General features: G+C 37.7%; 5 protein-coding genes and 2 long non-coding RNA genes across 8 annotated transcripts; 2 read left to right on the top strand and 5 right to left on the bottom strand.

Annotated features, from left to right (window-relative positions):
- Nucleotides 1-200: 200 nt before the first annotated feature.
- On the bottom strand, nt 201-2,911 carry LOC101208399. The gene is made up of 7 exons (XM_004142922.3): nt 2,215-2,911; nt 2,042-2,128; nt 1,732-1,944; nt 1,466-1,630; nt 1,228-1,281; nt 994-1,140; nt 201-890 (listed from the first exon to the last, which is right to left on the bottom strand). The coding sequence occupies exons 1-7, from the start codon at nt 2,503-2,505 to the stop codon at nt 513-515; spliced, it is 1,335 nt and encodes a 444-aa protein (XP_004142970.2). The 5' UTR covers nt 2,506-2,911; the 3' UTR covers nt 201-512.
- A 1,835-nt stretch (nt 2,912-4,746) lies between these two features.
- Nucleotides 4,747-5,968, bottom strand: LOC101210026 (pectinesterase inhibitor 12). The gene has a single exon (XM_004143014.3). It carries the CDS (start codon nt 5,607-5,609, stop codon nt 5,073-5,075), a length of 537 nt encoding a protein of 178 aa, XP_004143062.2. The 5' UTR covers nt 5,610-5,968; the 3' UTR covers nt 4,747-5,072.
- Nucleotides 5,969-7,633: 1,665 nt separating this feature from the next.
- LOC101210276 (cysteine-rich receptor-like protein kinase 2) lies at nt 7,634-11,337 on the top strand. Its single transcript, XM_011651189.2, has 7 exons — nt 7,634-9,232; nt 9,346-9,459; nt 9,626-9,765; nt 9,852-10,062; nt 10,146-10,380; nt 10,462-10,612; nt 10,697-11,337. The coding sequence occupies exons 1-7, from the start codon at nt 8,479-8,481 to the stop codon at nt 11,030-11,032; spliced, it is 1,941 nt and encodes a 646-aa protein (XP_011649491.1). The 5' UTR covers nt 7,634-8,478; the 3' UTR covers nt 11,033-11,337.
- LOC116402054 lies at nt 9,465-10,365 on the bottom strand. Its single transcript, XR_004214407.1, has 2 exons — nt 10,223-10,365; nt 9,465-10,051 (listed from the first exon to the last, which is right to left on the bottom strand). It is a non-coding gene; the product is annotated as an uncharacterized LOC116402054 (long non-coding RNA).
- A 165-nt stretch (nt 11,338-11,502) lies between the features above and the next one.
- On the top strand, nt 11,503-14,888 carry LOC105434632 (cysteine-rich receptor-like protein kinase 2). The gene is made up of 7 exons (XM_011651190.2): nt 11,503-12,832; nt 12,916-13,035; nt 13,129-13,271; nt 13,364-13,574; nt 13,659-13,893; nt 14,015-14,165; nt 14,269-14,888. The coding sequence occupies exons 1-7, from the start codon at nt 12,061-12,063 to the stop codon at nt 14,605-14,607; spliced, it is 1,971 nt and encodes a 656-aa protein (XP_011649492.1). The 5' UTR covers nt 11,503-12,060; the 3' UTR covers nt 14,608-14,888.
- On the bottom strand, nt 13,056-13,659 carry LOC116402055. Its single transcript, XR_004214408.1, has 2 exons — nt 13,515-13,659; nt 13,056-13,437 (listed from the first exon to the last, which is right to left on the bottom strand). It is a non-coding gene; the product is annotated as an uncharacterized LOC116402055 (long non-coding RNA).
- Nucleotides 14,889-14,929: 41 nt separating the features above from the next.
- On the bottom strand, nt 14,930-16,940 carry LOC101208642 (2-phytyl-1,4-beta-naphthoquinone methyltransferase, chloroplastic). 2 transcript variants are annotated; one of them, XM_031880804.1, is made up of 8 exons: nt 16,657-16,940; nt 16,494-16,558; nt 16,322-16,412; nt 16,157-16,245; nt 15,854-15,987; nt 15,641-15,702; nt 15,406-15,526; nt 14,930-15,327 (listed from the first exon to the last, which is right to left on the bottom strand). In XM_031880804.1, exons 1-7 carry the CDS (start codon nt 16,768-16,770, stop codon nt 15,410-15,412), a joined length of 672 nt encoding a protein of 223 aa, XP_031736664.1. In that variant the 5' UTR covers nt 16,771-16,940; the 3' UTR covers nt 14,930-15,327; nt 15,406-15,409. The 2 variants fall into 2 exon arrangements, with proteins under 2 accessions (XP_031736664.1, XP_004142971.1); XM_004142923.3 differs by having other exon boundaries at nt 15,427-15,526; nt 16,657-16,937.
- Nucleotides 16,941-17,137: the final 197 nt, after the last annotated feature.

Genomic DNA, 17,137 nt, shown 5'->3' with positions numbered 1-17,137 from the left:
ATAGGAGTTGTGTAAGTCAATTATTTTCTTTGGAATTTGCAAAAATATTAGATTGGAGAGATATGGTTAGGGTCAGATACGTAATAAAGACAAGATTAGCATGAGGAAGGAAGTGTGGATGAAACATATAATAGAGAGCAAAAAATGGTAAGAGAAGTAAAGATGATAGTTCTGAATTTGATTATTTTTGTAAAAGCAAGTAGCAAATAGAGAAATTAAATTAATTAATATGGATATTTTTTGGGGGGGGGAATTTACAAATATAAAGTCCCTAAATAAGGTGATATAATATTCATCACCCATTACATTACTGAATTGTTTGTATTAATGTCGAAAATTGAAAAATAAAAAAATGAGCGAAATTAGAGGAAAAAGTTCCAAAAACATTCCAACACCCCTTTCCTTTTTATCAAAATCGGTATCACAAATAAATTTGAATGATTTAGGGAGAGAGAAAATGAAAAAAAAAAAAAAAGTGTATTTACCCTTTTAACCCCGTGAAGTGAAGTCTCTTAAGGACACCTGTCGTTTCGTCCAGGTCCTCCGTAGTAAAAGTAGTTACCCCAAACGGTGTTGATCCCACCTTCAATGTCATAACAGTTGGGATGATCCGCCAAAACCACCAGGTTTGATAATGGAACCAAGCTGTTATCCCAATCCACCACTTGCAGGTTCCGAAAATATGATGCTTTTCCGAATCCCTCCCCCGCGAAATGCCCACTCCCCATCTCTGTCGTCGTGTGCAATCCCGACGGACTTGAATTCACCACCTCTCCTCCGAACTGCACCATTGTTGCATGGTCTTGTAAATGGGTGAACAAGAACGACGGCCAATACCCCACCAATACCCCCGACCCGAATTCCAGCCACCAATTTCCATGCTTCGGATCCTATACAACCCAAAAATCCACGTTACTTAGTTCTGTTTCAAAACCACCATTAACAATTGGCCAGGATAAGTTGTTAAACATAGATAGAAGAAGCTTCCACCACCTTCCAAACCAACAAGCTGATGTCGAATTGACCACCCTCAAATGAAGACGTCGGAGAAATTGCTGCTCCAATTGCAATTTTGTTATTTGTCTGAACGAACCCAGAGCATAGCAAATTGTAACACCCGGTTGCTTGGTATGCATCCGACTGCCATAATTAAACTCAATATTAGACTACCCCATAATTCCAATATATATATGCTTAAACAAGAAAGCGTTTTGAAGGGTAACTCACGGTCCAGTAGGTAAAGAATCTTGGGTAATTGTCTCCATACAGTTCTGGACTGACCTGCGGATCCAAATTTTGAAAAAGCATTGGCGTCAATCCTTTAATTGGAAAAAGCGCAGAGTGTGGCCTCTGTTGAAATTCACTTTACTCTAATGCTTTGTCGGCCTAAATCTTTAGCTTTTTTATTTTTTGAATGGAGACAAAGCTAAAAAACGAGGATTATGTAACATAGAGACAGACATGCCTGCCAACCAGCTTCAATGGTGTTCAGGTCGTCACCGAAGGAGCCGGAGATGACCCACATTTGCGATAAGCTGAATTCATATTGATCGGCGACTCGAGGTGCCCACACATTGATGCTTGCTTTTGCACCGAAGTAGTGTTCGCCGGTAACATACCCCACAGCGTGCTGTTGGAAAAAGGAAAAGAAAAAAAAAAAAAAGCATTTCATCGTCAAACTAATAAAGCAATTGGGTTGGATTCTCTACTCTCTTTTCTTGGAATTCGTACCTCATGCCCATCGCTGCTTGTTTCTCTCCTAACCCATTTTCTTACTTTTCTTCCAAACATCTGAAAAGAGGTAGCTCTTAGTATGTCTTCCTCAGTTGTTCTTCTAATGGGCACGGTTCCTTCTGGACAATTTTCCCCGCTCGTACTCCATAATTGGAAGCTCTCTGTCTCCGTCCTAGGCGGCTTATGTCCTTGTGGTCTCTCTGGCGGATCCTGCAAATTCACACAGTTTTTATTTTTTTTAGATTTACTTTCCTTTCTGGGTTACCCTTGAACTTAGGTGCAGTGGAAGTAAACTGCAATTGGTTACCAAAGGTTTTTGGCCTTGCAACTTTGGATGGTCAAATGCTGGTTGGTGGTGAGATAAAACACAATCTATGATGTCTCCATCAGGACTCTGGATTCATGGGAAACAAACAAATAAACAAATTGGCTTCGTTTATTCTAGAAACAGAGTAGAGAACTGGAATTGAGTATAGTAACCTGAATTGTGTGGATAGCAGGCTTGTTGATCTTGTCCAAATGAGCCCTTATCATCTTCAACTTGTTTAATTCCTGTTGAGGATGGAAATCAGTTTGATTTGTGGGGCGTTGTTGCAAAGAGTGCACTGGAGTTATTGTGGAAGCAAGAAGGGAAAAAAGCAGCACAAAAATGAGAATTGTTGGAGTGATGTTGATGAAGCATAAAGCAGAGGCCATGCTCAGGCGGTGTCCAAGTGTTGATGGATCACAATGGGGAGTGTTTTTCCTCCATAGAAATGAAGCGGGCACCATGTGAAAGCAAGGAAATTTGGAGCATTATTGTTAATGTTTTGAGAAACCAAAAGGACCATCCTTTTACCATAATTTTGAAAGATGATGAGTAGTGTTAAGGAGGGGAGGTTGGAGGCGTGAAGTTGATTACAAAGCAAAATTATAAAAAAGAAAAAAGAAGAAGGCTTAAAATTTGTTATAGGTAATGTGTAATTGTGTGTGTATGTGGGGGTGAGTGCTATAAGTAGTTGGGTAGTGATGGAAATCATGTTGGATTCTCCTTTTTCCCTTTAGAGAGAGAGAGAGAGAGAGAGAGAGAGGGTGAGTGTGTTCCCAGTCTCCAATACAAGGACTGCAAACTTTAGCTTTTGTGTGTATTGTAACTTTGTAAGTAAGAGAGTAAGATTAAAGAGGGCAATATGGGGAGTGAAACATAACATATGTTTCTTTCTTTTATTCTTTTACTTTGAGAGCTGTGGAGGGAATTATACACTCCCAAGTCCCAAGTCCCCATTGTCCACTCTGGGGGGGAGGGGTTCCAAAAGTTGTTTGCTTTGCTTTACTTTGCTTCTCTTTCACACTTTTCTAGATGTTCTTTCTCTCATCTTTTCCCATCCTCTCCTTCTCTTACATTTACATTTACAATCCTACCTTCAACCTCCTCTCTACTTAAATCCTTTGTCTTTATATTACATATTACATTATCTTTTTATTCAAACTCAAAACCATCTAATTCTCCATCCACATTCATTTCTTCTTGTCTTCCATTTGGGGAATTTGATGTGGGATCTCACCATCTCTCAACTTTTATTCACAGTTGCTAACTTTAGTTTTACTAAATAAATGGGTTTTGGAAAAGAAAAAAAAACAAGAGAAGAAGGTTGATGAGAAAGAAAAAGGTAAGCGGTTAATAATTAATTAAGGTTGGGTAGAAATTAGAGATGAAGTAATACTTGGTTGAACTGCTATAGAGTAAATATAATTGTGGTTTTGTCGACAATTTGAGGGTTAATAATTCATATATCTTATAGGGTAATTAAAAAAGAAGAAGAAAATTAAATGAAGGTTTGAAAGTTTAGAAGTAGTCCATCATTTTGTTTGGTGCATAGTATATATAACTATTTGAGTGGTATTTTATTAGCTAATTGCTGGGGTGTGTGTATAAATAGTATAGGAAAGCAATCACCAAAACGTAGAACATCGAATATATTACAGTGTGTAGGCAAATAATGATATTAATTAATTAGTAAGGTGGAGGAAAGGAATTATATATATTTGAAGGTAGAATTTTTTTTAAAAAAATGTGGTGATTGAGGATGGAAAAAGGTGCATTGGAAGAATAAGAAAAGAAAAGAAAAGAAAAGAAAGAGAAAAGAAAAGGAAGCGTGAAAGTGGAAGTGGAAGTGGAAGGAAGGATATATATGTATGTTAGAACAATGATTTTGTCTATTAAACAGGCCGGCGTGCCTCTCTTCAATCCTCCAGGGCTAACCTTGGAAACACTATTATTTTTTCTTTTCTTTCAATTTTTCTACCTTACATATTGCAGCTCAATTTTAATAATTTGTTTACAAATTCAATTCCGGTGTAGCTTTCTTTTATTTACCTTTTTAATTTTTATTACAACTTAATTGCTAATAAAGTAAAACATCATAAAATTGAGAGCTGGTAATTTTAAAAGTTGTAGAGTAAATGCGTATAATTGAATGAAACACAAAAAAGAAAAAAAGAAAAAAAAAGTAGATGTTGGTGGTATTAGAAAAAGGAATAGATTATTATATAGGTGGGGGATTAGGGTTAATAATTGATGTAATTGAGAAAGAAATGGGAAAAGAAGAAAGTGGAGTTTGAATTTTGAAGAGAAGAATGCGGAAAGGAATATAAGATGTAATATAATGGGGGAGATGGAGGGATTATTATTGATGATGTTGATGATGATCTCATGGAAAAGCCTGCACCAAATTATACAACAATACACATAATGGCATTTCAGAATTTTTATATATATATATATTTTTAAAAAAAGGGTATAATTTATATGTAAAGCTTACCCAACACATTATCATTATTAATCATGCTTCAGTCACATGTATTTCTATCATATATTCTAACGTAACCAATATTTTCTGTCAACCCCCCACCCATTCCCAAATTAAAGGAATTTTTGTGTGTGTATATGAATAAATGATCTTTAAGCCATATGGTACATGGGGGTGTTAGCAGATCAATAAGGAGGATGGATATAGAAGAAATAAAAGAAGATAATAAAAGACAGAAAGAGGGATTTATATATATATATATAAAGATTTAATCAACAGAGATGAATTGTAATTTCCAACCCCCACTTCTGATCTCTCTATGCTCTTTCCCATCTCTTCTCCTATACATAGTCATACAAACAAAACAAAAAAGAGAAGAAGAAAAGTTAACTCATCTTCTTCGTCAAATGTGTAGTGTGAACTAAAACACATACACACAAACACATAATGAGCTGCCACTTCATACCCAAATATATCAAATCACCAAATTACAAAAAAAAAAAAAAAAAAAAGAAAGGAGGGGGGAATTAGGGAGTGGATTTTAATTAATCAGTGAAGACGAATCAAACCAGATAAATACAAGCAATTGGTGGTCATTTGACTGAGGAGGTTATTGTTTCGGGTAATCGGAGAACTTAAACCTTTCTCCGCAATCGCATCTTGGCAGGTGACGTAATCGGTCAATGCCGCTGAGAGGTTGATGTTGAGGGTTCCCTTGTCGTGAGATTTTAGACTCGAAAGGCATGTCTCCAGGTTGCTATATGCGTCATCGTAAACCTCTATGCACACATCCATGGCCGACGACTTCTGCCTTTTAGCCACACTCATCGCCTGCTTCGTCTCAACCATCAATTGCTTAATTGAGGTTTCCATGGCGGTCGATGGGTCCACCAGGCCTTTCACCACCGACCGACACAATGCTGGGTAGTCTGCTTTCTTGCAAAGGTCCAATGAAAGGTTTAGATTCAAGGTCAATGCTGCTTCTGATCCCCAGCTGCTCCACAACATATTGGCCACCACCAACAACATTAATAAGTAGAAATTACTGCATGAAGAAATTGTTGATCTATTATAGGAAGCGGCCATTATTATTTTATGATCTCTTGTTTTTTCTTTTGTTGTAAAATTGTTGAAGTTGAAGAAGGCTATGTGTATAAATGAATAAAAATAGAAATTTCAATCCGTGCAATCGGAGGCGGCCTGTCTCTCTCTGCGCCTCAATTCCTTAGGGCTAGACAAGACACAGGGGAGGTTCTGCTTGCAATGGAAAGAAAAAAAAGGGAAAAAGATGGGATTGATTCTTTTTTCTTCTTTACTTATTAACTATTTACATCTCAATTATATTACAAACCCCTATTGATTCATTCATATATATATATATGTTAATTAATGGGTCCTTCATTTTAGGAATTGAAGGGCAACCCATTGGTTGCGTGCTCTATTCTCTCCCCTCTTTTACCGTTCCTTTTACCCTTTTTCTTCTAACCATATCCTCTCCGCCTCACTCTCCTCTCCTATCAATCCATTTGTGATCAAAACATGCATCCTCAAACCCTTTCTTACACAATTCATATCTATTTATATATTCATATCTCAGTATCATCAATTCAAAATTCATCAATTATTTTTTACCAAATAAAATCAAAAGTATTAATCAAATGTATTCATATATTTTCATATTATTTTTTGACTTCTCCCAAAGAAACTCCTCTATTTGTAGAGCTTTATGATAGATTTTAGGAGCTTAGATTTGTGGTTGGTCATCTAATTAACTTCTAAACTCAATTAGTTGGATTTGGACATTATTTAGCATTTGAGCTAAACTAAACATTTTTTTGGGTTTAATTGGAATCTAAGGCAAACAATAACATTTAATTGAAACTATAGTATATAATTAGTTTGATTCAACCCTACCCATCATACTTGTTTATGTTTTCAATCCCAATAATTTAGGACACAAACTATGTTAAATTATTTGAAAATTCACTATTGATTTGAGGTTTAATTTATTTTGTTATTTGGATGATGTTGGAATTTTAATTGAGTGTAAGAAAGGAATAAAAAGAAAGTGCATACATACCATACATGTGTATATATATAGAGAAAGGTTTGAAATTGAGGTATTATTGTTAGTGCTAAAAACGCGTACGTGGTTTGGAGATTTCAATGTAGAACTCATTGTTTTGCTGAAGAAAGTTGATTAGAGAGTGGAATATTAAGAATATGGTTTATACTTCATAGTTGTGATGTGAGGAAGTGGTCAAATCCCACCAAAACTAAATATATATCTCTTTCTTTTTTCTTTGTTTATGTTTATCAAATAAATATTTTTCTCATTCTACTTAACTATTTTTCTCATCAGTCATCATCACCTTTTCTTTTTCTTTGTTTATGTTTATCAAATAAATTTTGCCTGCCTGCCTGCCTTTCTGATCCAAGATAAATAAGTTTGCCTTTCTGATCCAGACTTAGTAATTTAAAAGATTGGTATGTAGTTGTAGTGGAGATGATGATCCTATATAATTAATGAGGCAAGTGTATGTAAATTTCATGTTTAGGCATTTATTGCGGTGGATTCAATGATCCATCAAAAATCATTATTTCATTTCTACACCTTTTTCATTCAATTTAAAGTTGTCCTTTTCTTATTTATATCACACACAACACCTCTCCTCTACTTTTATTTATTCTCCATAACCTCTCAACTTATATTCACTTCTTCTTTTTTTCTTCAGATTAAGTACCTATTTTGATTTAATTAACTACCCCTGCTATGCTAATAACCTTATCTTCTTCTAACTTGTACTCAATTAGTCCTCTTAGTTTTATTTCTTTTACTTGATCTGAACTTTTGGAACTAGATTCAAATTGGATATTTACTTTATTTCTCTTAGCTAAATTGAGTACTTTTATGATTCGGTTTAGCATTTAATTTTGAATGATTTGCTAGTTGTATGTAATGTAATTTAGTAGTTCCAAATTAGTCTTTTTCTCATCATGATACATTATATTATATTAGTACAAAAATGATGCTACTACAATAATTGAAAACTAAAATAACAGCTAAACTAAGTTGCCATTGGTCTAAATAGAGTTCATTTTTGAAAACTAGTTTTTTTTTTCTTTTAGTTAGAAAATAAGAATTGCCAACATGAACTCATGAACTTAGCTCAACTGATACTTGTATGTTCCTGTGGACAAGAGATTTTAGGTTCAAATACTCACTCCAATGATTTTAAGTAGTTTAGATGTGGAATATAGTAGGAAAAGGGGAAGTAAGTATATTTAGTTGATTTTTTATGAAGTTGGGAAAATAGGGAAGGAAAATGTAGTTAAGGGGGGAAAGCTTCTAATCTTAGTGCTGATAGTTGAGATTTGAGATCTCCACTTTTTGGTTTTAGTCCAACGTGGAGGCGCTGAGTTGAGTCAACTTAAATGTTCATTTTGTTTGTTTGTTTGTTTTTGTTGTTGAGGCTAATAAGGATATCAGTATTTCCCATTCCCCACCATCAGCCAATGGTATGAAAGCAGAGAGAACTATGTGGAATGCGGCTAATTGCCTCCACCGGCAAACTAACATTGGGCCACCCACCACCTCTTGCCTTCCCTCTAATTCAAACCTATCCCTTTGACTTTTGTGTATTCAACCTTCAACCTTCAACTTCAACTTCAACTCTCTCTCTCTCTCTCAATCTTTAAGATCGAAACTCCTCCACCTAATAATCCAATCTCAAAATTCATCTTCTCTCACTTTCATTCTGCAATCCTTCTACCCATGTTATTCTCATAATCCTCTACCTTCATCTGTCTAAATCTTAACTGCTGCTGCTCCCTCCCACAACCCAATCCAATCACTCTGTTTCTGTTTTCAAATTCACATGTCTGTTGCGTTTTCTCTTATTGCAGACACACACCAAGTTAGATTAACCCTTGAATCGGAATAAGGGAGGTGATCATGAAGACTGGATCCCCACTTAGGTTTTTGATTTCGATTGCTGCTCTTCTGTTACTTGATTCATCCACCTTGGCAGACCCCAGATCCCGAACCGTGAAGATACTATGTTCGACAGTGCTAGAGCACAACACAACTGCCTTCGTGCCCAATTTCGTGAGAACAATGCAACTAATAAGTGACCAAATGCGAACTGGTGGGTTTGGAGTGGCAGTTGCGGGTAAGGGGCCGGACGCTAACTACGGACTCGCTCAATGTTACGGAGATTTGTCGCTGATGGATTGCGTGTTGTGTTATGCGGAAGCCCGTACTGTTCTTCCTCAATGCTTCCCTTACAACGGCGGCCGGATTTTCCTGGATGGCTGCTTCATGAGGGCTGAGAACTACAGCTTTTATGAAGAATTTGCAGGGCCTCTTGACAGGGCTGAGTGTGGTAACAACTCCATCACCAACTCCATTTTTCGACAGTCGGCCAGGCAAGCTGTGGCTCGAGCAATTGAAACTGCACCCAGCAATGGCGGGTATGCCAGAATTCAAGTGGCTCCACCTGGAACCTCCAATGCCTCCGTTTACCTGTTGGCTCAGTGCTGGAGGAATTTGAATCGCACCTCCTGCACTTCCTGTTTGCAAAACGCCTCTGCTTCTATCTTGAAATGCTTGCCTCGATCCGAAGCAAGAGCCCTCAACACAGGTTGCTTCATGAGATACTCTAATCTTGATTTCTTAAATGCGGAAGCTTCAGCTTCAAGGTCAAGGGGTATGAATCCAAATTATGTTCTATAAGCTATATTCCATTGCAAGTTTTTAACCTGCATCACATCTTAAGCTTGTTAGAGCTTACCATGAAATTTCAATTCACCATCTGTGCAGGTACTATTATAGAAATTGTAGTCTCACTGGTGAGCTCTGTTGCTGTTTTAGTCGTTGGAGTGTTAATTGGAATCTATGTCTGGAATAACAGATATGTAAAGAAGAAACGAAGAGGTAACTTTAAAACACTGCCTTTCTATTTGTTGTTGGTTTAAGTACCAAGAACTTGAAAAAAAAGAAGGAAAAAATTAATTACTCCTAGCTAGACAGGAGTATGCATTCTTCGAGATCTCTAAGCTTGTTCACCTGATTACCATTTATTTATATATCCAATCCAAAGGTTCAAACGATGCAAACAAGATGGCAAAAACACTAAACAATAGTAGCTTGAATTTCAAGTACTCTACCCTTGAAAAGGCAACGGGATCCTTTGCTGAGGCTAACAAGCTTGGACAAGGAGGATTTGGCACTGTTTATAAGGTAAGTCTTGTTTTGTTTGCTTCAGTTCGAACATGCATTTGAATTAATATAGCTAGAACTCTGAGGTTTTTACCATGTTGATATAGGGAGTTCTGTCGGATGGAAGAGAGATAGCTGTGAAGAGGCTTTTCTTCAATAACAAACATAGAGCAGCAGATTTTTACAATGAAGTAAACATAATCAGTAGTGTAGAGCACAAAAATTTAGTACGCTTGCTTGGTTGTAGTTGTTCGGGACCTGAAAGTCTGCTTGTCTATGAATACCTTGCCAACAAGAGTCTGGACCGCTTCATTTTCGGTAAATGTTGACATCATCATTTCAATAGAATGATTTAGAAACATTTATTCTGATTAGTTTTAAAAGATTAAAACTACATGCAGATCGGGATAGAGGTAAAGCACTCAATTGGGAGAAGAGATATGATATTATTGTAGGAACAGTTGAAGGTCTGGCTTACCTTCATGAGAACTCGAAAAACAAGATCATTCACAGAGACATCAAGGCTAGCAACATCCTGCTAGACTCCAAGCTTCGAGCCAAAATAGCTGATTTTGGATTAGCTAGATCATTTGAAGAAGACGAGAGTCACATCAGCACTGCCATTGCAGGAACATTGTGTGTATTATATTCTTGTATTGATATTGATCGTATTGTTTTAGTGAAGATTCGATTAAAGAGTGATTTGTGAATCCACAGGGGATACATGGCACCAGAGTACTTAGCTCATGGGCAGCTAACAGACAAAGCAGATGTGTATAGTTTTGGTGTGGTTTTGCTGGAGACTGTGACTGGCATACAAAACAGTAGAAGCAAAACCTCAGACTACTTGGAAAGCATAGTACTAATTGTAAGGCTGTATCTTTTGTTGTTACTTTGTAATTGGAAGTTAAAAATGGAGCTAATAATAATGAATAATAAAAATACAAAACAGGTATGGAGGCATTTTCAATCAGGAACAATTGAAAGTATATTGGATGCGAACCTTATGGTTGAGGAAGATAGGAGCACAAAAGAGGAAATATTGAGAGTGGTGCAGATAGGGCTTCTTTGCACACAGGAGAGTGCATCTCTCCGACCCGCAATGTCGAAGGTACTGCAGATGCTGATGAAGAAGGAAGAGGAACTTCCGACGCCAACAAACCCACCGTTCATGGATGAGAGGACAATGGAATTAAACGACAGCAGTGAGGACCCATCATGCTTCAACCTCACCGAAGCTTCTTCCTCAGCTGCTACCGTCACCCATAGTTCATTTCATCCCAGGTAATTGTAATATAGTTTGGAGTATCACCTCAGGAGGATTTTTGTGGATATGGTGGAGAAGAGAAGGTATATTCGCAATAAATATAATTGTGTCAATCAGCAATACTGTAATTTGAAGTATTAAGTAATATATAACGTGAGTGTAACTCTCTAATGTACACTCGTTCCCAGTTGTAAATTGCAATGGGCCACATTTCCGTTTCCACGAGGAGCAGGAGGTGTCATCCAAATTCCTTTTTGCTTCCTCGTGGAAATTTTGTAACTGCTTTTTCCTTTTTCTATGGAAAAAGAAGAAGAAAAGTTAACCAATCTGCAGCACAAATTCAAAGTAGGCTCAACTAATTAAATTTGAGGCTTATAAAAATGAATACTAGATTTTTCTCTTCTATTCAATCGGGCGAAGATACAAGGTCATGGATTTGTTGAAACCCTGGTACCCCCAATTCAAAAGAAATAAATAAAATATACAAGAAAATGGGCCTGTTGAGATTGGGTTAGGTTCTTTTCTTGTCCTTTTTTTCTACAACATCCGCAGAATTTTGGTTTCAACCTTTTTTTCCCTTTATTGACCGCCAAGTGCCCTACATAGTTGGTAAGCATGAAATAATCTTGAGAATAATCTTTCGCTGCTATTTATTAATAAAAGACAGTGATAACGAGTCCATACGTAGAATTTTAATAAGAACTATTTCCAAATGTTTTAACAACTATAAGATATTGAGGAATGGAAAATCGAGGGCCAGGTGGTATTCTTTCACCACATTTTCATTAGTTAAGACAAAATAATTGCTTGCAAGAAAAGAGAGGAAGCCGCCGTTGTTGACTGAATGGAGAGGTCTCGTTCTCTCCCTCTCCTTCTCCTTCTCCTTCTCCTTCTCCTTCGTGGACTTGACTTCGTGGCGATTAGAACCATCTACTCCCATTACATCACCCTCTCATTTTCAAATAGCACCGTCCGCAGAAACTGTCATCCAATTTTCTTCTTCTTCTTCTTCTTCCGCTTCCTCTAGACCCAACTGAACCCCAGATTCCATGGGGATGGGGATACAGCTTGTTTATGCTTCCAAATATATCCTATTTTCGGTCATCACTTTTCTTCTGCTGCAAGCAACTTCGACTCTAGGGAAGCCAAGAGATCAAACTGTGAGAGTGATTTGCGGGAAAGAACTGGAGCACAACACCACCGCATACGTCCCAAATTTTTTTGGTTCCATGGAAAAAGTTAGACAACAAATCGGAACTTCAGGATTTGGAACCGCCGGTACAGGGACAGGACCTGATGCCAGCTATGGGCTTGCTCAATGCCATGGAGATCTCTCATCCCTTGAATGTGTGCTCTGTCATTCTCAAGCACGTACAATGCTTCCCCAATGCTTCCCTTTCAACGGCGGTCGAGCTTTCATCGATGGCTGCTTCCTGAGGTTCGAAAACTATAGCTTCTTTGATGAATATAAAGGGCCTGAAGACACTGCAATTTGCGGGAACTTTACCCAAAATGACCCCAACTATAGGCAAGCAGCCAAGGAGGCAGTGATGCAAGTGGTCGATGGTGCACCAGACAACAGAGGCTTTGCGAAAGCTCGAATGGCTGTGGCCGGGATGGCAAATGAATCTGCCGCTTATGCTCTGGGTCAGTGCTGGAGAAGTTTGAACCGCAGCTCTTGCAGCACATGTTTGCAAATTGCTTCTGCTTCAATGTTAAGATGTTTACCACGATCGGAAGCGCGAGCATTGAACACAGGCTGCTTCATGAGATATTCAAATACAGACTTCCTCAATCAGGACATTAAAAATAGTTCCAGAGGTAACACTGATCCTATGACACAAGTTTAGTGTATGCTAACCAACTATTCCACTCTCACAATGTTTGAAACGATGCCTTGTCAGGAGGTGGCATGAGAACTGAATTGATAGTTTCAGTCTTGAGTTCTGTTGTTGTTTTGATAATTGGTCTGGCGATTGGCACTTATATCTGGAAGCGCAGATATATTCAAAAGAAGAGGAAAGGTAAAATATAAAGCTGCAAGTTTCATGGTGAGGAACTCTTCGAGGGAGATTTATTGACATTCTTCTCTTAAAATGATATAATTTACACTTCAGGAGGTTCAACTGATGTGAAGAAGTTGGCAAAAACTCTTCAAGATAGTAACTTGGAATTCAAGTACTCAACCCTTGAAAAAGCAACAAACAATTTCAGCCTAGATAACAAGATTGGACAGGGGGGGTTTGGCTCTGTTTATAAGGTAGTTATTCTTCCTCTCTATCTGAGCAGGACCTACAATCTTCAATTTTAACCGAAAACAATCCGTTCATTTTTCATTCTCATTCCTCACAGGGTACCCTATCCGATGGAAGAGAGATTGCTGTCAAGAGATTCTTCTTTGATAACAGACATAGAGCAGCAGATTTCTACAATGAAGTAAACATGATCAGCAGTGTTGAACATAAAAATCTGGTAAGGTTGCTTGGATGCAGTTGTTCTGGACCTGAAAGCCTTCTTGTTTATGAATTCCTACCAAACAAGAGTCTCGATCGCTTCATTTTTGGTACGTACTGCAGCTATCACTATTAAATACATTGATTATAGTAATTCAAAGATTGTACGTTCACTTGTTCAAAAAATTACACAGATACCAGTAACAGTAGAGCTCTAGATTGGGATAAGAGATATAACATCATCACTGGAACGGTTGAAGGTTTAATATACCTACATGAAAATTCAAAGTTCAAAATCATACACAGAGATATAAAGGCCAGTAATATCTTGCTGGACCAAAAGCATCAAGCGAAAATAGCGGATTTTGGATTGGCACGGTCTTTCCAAGATAGCAAGAGCCATATTAGCACGGCTGTTGCAGGAACCCTGTATGTTTTCTCATGAACAAGTACTATTTCAGTCAGTTTGAAATGCATTGAATTAGATGAAAGCTAATAGAAGATTTGTAGAGCTACTAATGTTCCCTCTTTCTACCGTATGTATCTACAGAGGATATATGGCTCCGGAGTATCTAGCTTATGGTCAGTTATCAGAGAAGGCTGATGTCTATAGTTTTGGAGTGCTTTTGTTAGAAATTGTTACAGGATGGCAATATAGCGGCATTCAAGTCTCAGGAAACATTGAAAGTCTGGTCACTGTTGTAAGTTCTGTGAAACCGTTACATATATTTCTATGAATGCAAAATTCTACGAACAGTAGTATGACATCTCCCTTCTCCCTTGTGTTTCTACATGGTAAAATAGATTTGGAGACATTTCCAAGCAGGCACAATTGAGAGATTATTTGATCCAAGTCTCAATCTTCAGAATCACTATAACAAGAAAGTACAGGACGAGGTAGTGAGAGTGGTTCACATAGGGCTCTTATGCATCCAGGAGATTCCATCTCTACGACCAACAATGTCAAAGGTACTACGAATGCTGACCATGGAGGAAGAGCATCTTCCTCCACCCACCAAACCACCTTTCATGGATGAGATGACCATGGAACTTGATGATTCATGCAAGTACTCACGATGTTATTCGAATACGGAGGGATCTTCTACTGCCACAATCGGCCATAGTTCGTTTTATCCCAGATAACTACCATAAACCGGAGAACCCTTCCATCTCTCTTACCTAAAGCCCTAAAACATTCCCAAGAATGGAAAGTGGCATTGCATTCCTCGCAAAAGTTGCCAGTCTCCTGACACCATTAAGACAAAGGATTCGTTAGCCAGAAGGTAGCCACCATGAAGCTATCAGGCAAACTGACATCTGTACATATAGTGATTTCGTGTTCTCCAATATTTAAATTCTCAAACTCCATTATGTATACCATCCACTTAATTAAGCTTCAATGTTCATTACCCAGAATTGGAAAATATGTTGAGTTATAATGTCTATCATTACCACATTAAGAACGTATAAGAATTTGGATGATTTTATAATGAGGCTGAAAACTTATAACATTCCCCGTATACAATCCACAAACTGACAACTCAATAGCATCGGAAGGGACCAGAAAAACCTTAAGCGATAATTCCAAACGAAACATGGAACGTCTACGGCAACTACATATTTTTTGTTGCTTAAACTTACATGAAATAGAGCACAGTTGAAAATGTCACAGAACTTAATGCATCAAAGACATGAAGCCAAATATCAAATTCTCAGAGTACTCTAGTTCAAAGCTCTGAACCAAGAGAAACATGAATCCCATTTAACGAGATGCCACCAGATTTCCCATAAGGCCTCCACTAAGTTCATAATGTATAGAGGTCGAGAACCCTACTTCTAAAGCAAGTTCTTCCAATTCCTTTCCTGTATAATAACAAATTTTGTCAGCAGATTATACTAAAAGAAGATCCCAAATACATAACAAATATAACAGGAGTTTTCCTGTCTAGAGAGAGAGTCTGCCTGTTGAAAATTCACTGATGGATTTAGACAAATATCTATAATCATCAGCAAGGCCATAACTAGATGCCACAGGGACAACAATGTTGTTGATCATCCATTCCTTGCATAGTAAACAAAACAAGTTGGAGATCTAGAGATACAAACTGAGAAGAGACTCGGCAAAATTTGAAGTGTGGACCACACAGCAAAAGTTTAGGCCTTCACATAAAAGTACCTGAATAGCAGCAATAGTGGGTTGTGTAGTCTTGTTAAAATCGAGAATTGATGCCTTACTACCTGGAAAGACCACATGACATTTTAATCAAGAACATGTACGTAAAGTTTGTAACTGATTTCTACCACGATAAATTCACAATCCAATATCAGAAAATACTCATACCATACACCTCCCCCCCTCTCCTAAAAAAGAAAAAAAAGAAAAAAAAACCTTCTTTGAGTACTCTAAGTATTTCCCCTAGTGCTTTCCGTTTATCCACCACATTTCGTAGGCCATAGCCCATTGTAATGGCATCAAAAGAGCAGTCAGGAAATGGCAAATTGAGTGCATCACCCTCCACCCACCTTCATTTCAACAGAAGCAGTAATAGGTAGTTAATTTCACAAACAATTACCAATCACAATTCTCAGTGCAGCAAAACTGTATCGATAAATACCAAGTGGATTACTTCAATATTTTCCAAATAGTATAGGCCAACATGTTAATTAATTGTTCAAGTTTACCAATGCTCACTCAATGTTCTCATAGCAGGGTTTGGAGAGGGAACGTTGGCGCGAAGAAGCAATACTTAGCTGCTCCCATGAGAAATCAAGACCCGTCACCTGAGAATGATCACAATTAGAATTAGGATAATCAACATAGATACAGAAACAAAGTGGAGATTGGGCGTCGGGTTACCTTGCCGGTGGATCCAACTTTCTGAGATAAAAGGAAGGCCAAATCGCCGCTTCCACAGCATATGTCCAAGACGCAGTCTCCTGGCTTTGCACTGTTAGAAAAATGTTAGGAAGGGTTGGATAAAGAAAAATGAACAAGTGATGATGAGAAAAGGAGAAGAGGTGTGAGATACCAGGTCCAGGAGACGGCCATCCGTTTCCAAATACGATGCTGGCCCAAGCTGAGGAAGTCATTCAACTAAAACGGAAGGAGAGAGGAAAGGAAAAATTGAAGATGGGAAAGGGAAATAGGAAAGAATGGAGAAGGAAAGTAAAAGAAAGTAAAAGTAAGCGCACAGTATCATAAACAGGCGCAATACGGTTGAACAATGCCTGGCGGTCGGAAGCGCATTGAATGGGGCGGTGACGCAGAAGAGGAAGAGGGAGTTGGAATTGAAGGTAAGAAGACATTGGAAACGCAGTGGGAGAAGTATGGATAGGGAGATTCCCAGTGGAATGGACAAAAGCGCATCAGATTTCACTTCGGAGCTTATGCCTTATGACATCCCTATTGCCATCTTTCCCAACCAACAATCCAACTTTATCAACTTTAACCTTTACCAACAATACAAGTTATGAAGATCAAATTAATTGGGCCTTACTTAACCACAACTACATTCTTATGTGCCTCTCAACACCAATTCATTATAATCTCAATCTTCTACTTAAAAATATATAATCTTAAAATCACTGTGATATATCTATGTACTTAATAATATTTTAACATATATAATCATGAATCAAAATATAACATATTAATATTGTCAAATAAAACTAA

Source organism: Cucumis sativus, chromosome 2, assembly GCF_000004075.3.
Source record: "Cucumis sativus cultivar 9930 chromosome 2, Cucumber_9930_V3, whole genome shotgun sequence".
NCBI classification, from domain to species: Eukaryota; Viridiplantae; Streptophyta; class Magnoliopsida; order Cucurbitales; family Cucurbitaceae; genus Cucumis; species Cucumis sativus.
Note: the sequence above shows the minus strand (reverse complement) of the source record. Positions and strands in the feature narration are given on the sequence as shown.

Coding starts and splice junctions, on each gene's coding strand:
- LOC101208399 (XM_004142922.3), bottom strand. CDS start 2,505: ATGGTGCCCGCTTCATTTCTATGGAGGAAAAACACTCCCCATTGTGAT. Junction 1,945..2,041: donor TGCAAGGCCAAAAACCTTTG/GTAACCAATTGC, acceptor GTGAATTTGCAG/GATCCGCCAGAGAGACCACA. Junction 1,282..1,465: donor CCATTGAAGCTGGTTGGCAG/GCATGTCTGTCT, acceptor TTGGATCCGCAG/GTCAGTCCAGAACTGTATGG.
- LOC101210026 (XM_004143014.3), bottom strand. CDS start 5,609: ATGGCCGCTTCCTATAATAGATCAACAATTTCTTCATGCAGTAATTTC.
- LOC101208642 (XM_004142923.3), bottom strand. CDS start 16,770: ATGTCTTCTTACCTTCAATTCCAACTCCCTCTTCCTCTTCTGCGTCAC. Junction 16,559..16,656: donor TTGCGCCTGTTTATGATACT/GTGCGCTTACTT, acceptor CTTCCGTTTTAG/TTGAATGACTTCCTCAGCTT. Junction 16,246..16,321: donor AAGTTGGATCCACCGGCAAG/GTAACCCGACGC, acceptor GATCATTCTCAG/GTGACGGGTCTTGATTTCTC.
- LOC101210276 (XM_011651189.2), top strand. CDS start 8,479: ATGAAGACTGGATCCCCACTTAGGTTTTTGATTTCGATTGCTGCTCTT. Junction 9,233..9,345: donor TTCAGCTTCAAGGTCAAGGG/GTATGAATCCAA, acceptor CCATCTGTGCAG/GTACTATTATAGAAATTGTA. Junction 9,766..9,851: donor GATTTGGCACTGTTTATAAG/GTAAGTCTTGTT, acceptor ATGTTGATATAG/GGAGTTCTGTCGGATGGAAG.
- LOC105434632 (XM_011651190.2), top strand. CDS start 12,061: ATGGGGATGGGGATACAGCTTGTTTATGCTTCCAAATATATCCTATTT. Junction 12,833..12,915: donor CATTAAAAATAGTTCCAGAG/GTAACACTGATC, acceptor ATGCCTTGTCAG/GAGGTGGCATGAGAACTGAA. Junction 13,575..13,658: donor TCTCGATCGCTTCATTTTTG/GTACGTACTGCA, acceptor AAAATTACACAG/ATACCAGTAACAGTAGAGCT.